Below are 1,973 nucleotides of genomic sequence, written 5' to 3'. Positions count from 1 at the left end.
TCGGGTGGCGGCGATTATGGAAGGCTCGGCTTGGCGCAGGAGCCACTCTATGGTCTCGCCGTCGGAACGGTGACCAAGTTCCCGCGTAAGCTGGAAAACACGGGCGGCGCAAAGAGCAGGCATCCGGACGCGGCGGCCGCGGCCGTTGACCTTCGTGTGGCGATCTTTGGGGGCAAGAGGAGTCTTTCTCTTGTGGATTGAATTGCGGGGGGCGGAGGTGGCGGGGTGGTGGTGAGAAGAGGAGATTTTGTGAAGCATCATATCTGAAGAAGACATGTTCGTTGTTTAGAGTGATGTTGCGTTAGGGTTTTTTTGGTATTTTTGATGGATGGAGAGAGAGAGAGAGAGGGTATGGAGTGTGGACTGAACACACCTATTGACCCCACCACAACCACAAGACAAGATGACAACGTACTGACGAAAGAAAAAATAAAATAGGTGTTGGTGTGGTGGCTGAATTTTATAATGATATATAAACCGGTTGGCGGGGGGGGGGGGGGGGGGATTCCCCCGCACTTCTATTTATGGGCCTATTAGGGGACCTAAATGGGCCCACCCGTCATGGGGACGGGGTTCCCCCACACTCCCATATATCTGGTATTAGTATTATTAATTACCCATTAATTAAACCTGGTACTAGAGTTGGTCTTTAAGTAAAACTCAATGTAGATAAAACTGTCCTCCCTCCCAACCTTGTTATATGGTGAATTTGATGAGAAAATATACATGAATTAGCTTGAGGAATTTGTAGCTCATGATAACAAGTGCAAAATTTATAAACTCGTTAAGTCTCTCTATGGACTGAACAAACACTCAAAGAGTGGCATGAAAAATTTAATAAAACTATTTTTACGTTTGACTTCATCGTAAATAAAAATGATAAGTGAATATACGATAAAGTTAAAGAATATAAAATAATTATTTTATGTCTGTATATAGATGATATTCTGTTAATAGGATCATATCTAGAAATTATAACTGAAACCAAGTCATTTTTAAAGAATAAATTTCAAATGAAGGATACAGGCGAGGTTAATGTAATTTAAGGCATCTAGTTGATCCATTTAATTGATGGGATAACCATTTCTCAATCTTACTATGTTGAGAAGATAATTGAGAAATTTGGTTATCAAAACAGTAGAATTTTAAAGACATCATATGATTCTTTTGTAGCTTTATTAAAAAATGAAAGTGGTGTTCCCAAATTATTGGGAGTTTACAGTATCTAGCAAATGGTACGAAATCAGATATATCCTTTTCTGTCTCAAAGCTGGTTAAATACACTAGCAAGGTACCTAAAGGGCACGGTATCACTAGCCATATATTATAGACAACTCCCTATTGTTCTTGAGGGATATAGTGATACTAGTTGGATAGTCAAAAACTCCAGAAGTAATAGGTGTTTAGAATATGTCTTTACCTCAGGTGCAGACACGTTTTTTGGAAGTCTGTAAAACAGATTTTGATAACTCAATTTACTTTTGAAGTCGAATTATGTGCTTTGGATATGATTGGTACTGAGGCAGAATTGTTATATGGGTTGTTATCACAACTTTTCATTGTAAGCGAGCATCTTCCACCTATTGTTGTACATTGTGATAACCAAAACACAATTGCAAAGGTAAGAAGTCGTAAATACAACCAAAAGACCAAACAACACATCTAAATTAGACTAAAGTCTATAAAAGAATTAGTGTCAAACAGAGTAATTGATATTGACCTTGTGGGAACAAAAGACAATGTAGTTAATCCTTTTAAGAAAGGATTGGATTTGTCACAAGTTTATAAATCCAGATTAGGGATGTGACTGAAAATCCATCAATGATATAACTATGATGGCAAGCTAACTTTCTAAGTGGAGATCTCACAAAGAAGGTTGAATGTGGTATTAACAAGTCGTAGGGTATATCAGAGCACTAAAATACACTGATACTTTGTATCTGGAGTTTGTCCCCTGTAATTCTAGAAGGTGT

General features: G+C 38.4%; 1 protein-coding gene across 1 annotated transcript in view; it reads right to left on the bottom strand.

Moving 5' to 3' along the window:
* Positions 1 to 467, bottom strand: part of LOC110012822 (transcription factor TCP11-like) — a 1,387-nt gene extending 920 nt beyond the window's left edge. The window contains exon 1 of the mRNA XM_020697795.1: positions 5 to 467. Coding sequence (XP_020553454.1) covers positions 5 to 276 — 272 coding nt within the window. The 5' untranslated portion in view covers positions 277 to 467. The remainder of the gene's footprint in view (positions 1 to 4) is intronic.

Source organism: Sesamum indicum, linkage group LG11, assembly GCF_000512975.1.
Source record: "Sesamum indicum cultivar Zhongzhi No. 13 linkage group LG11, S_indicum_v1.0, whole genome shotgun sequence".
NCBI classification, from domain to species: Eukaryota; Viridiplantae; Streptophyta; class Magnoliopsida; order Lamiales; family Pedaliaceae; genus Sesamum; species Sesamum indicum.
The sequence above is the reverse complement of the archived record's forward strand: the minus strand, read 5'-3'. Positions and strand labels throughout refer to the sequence as shown.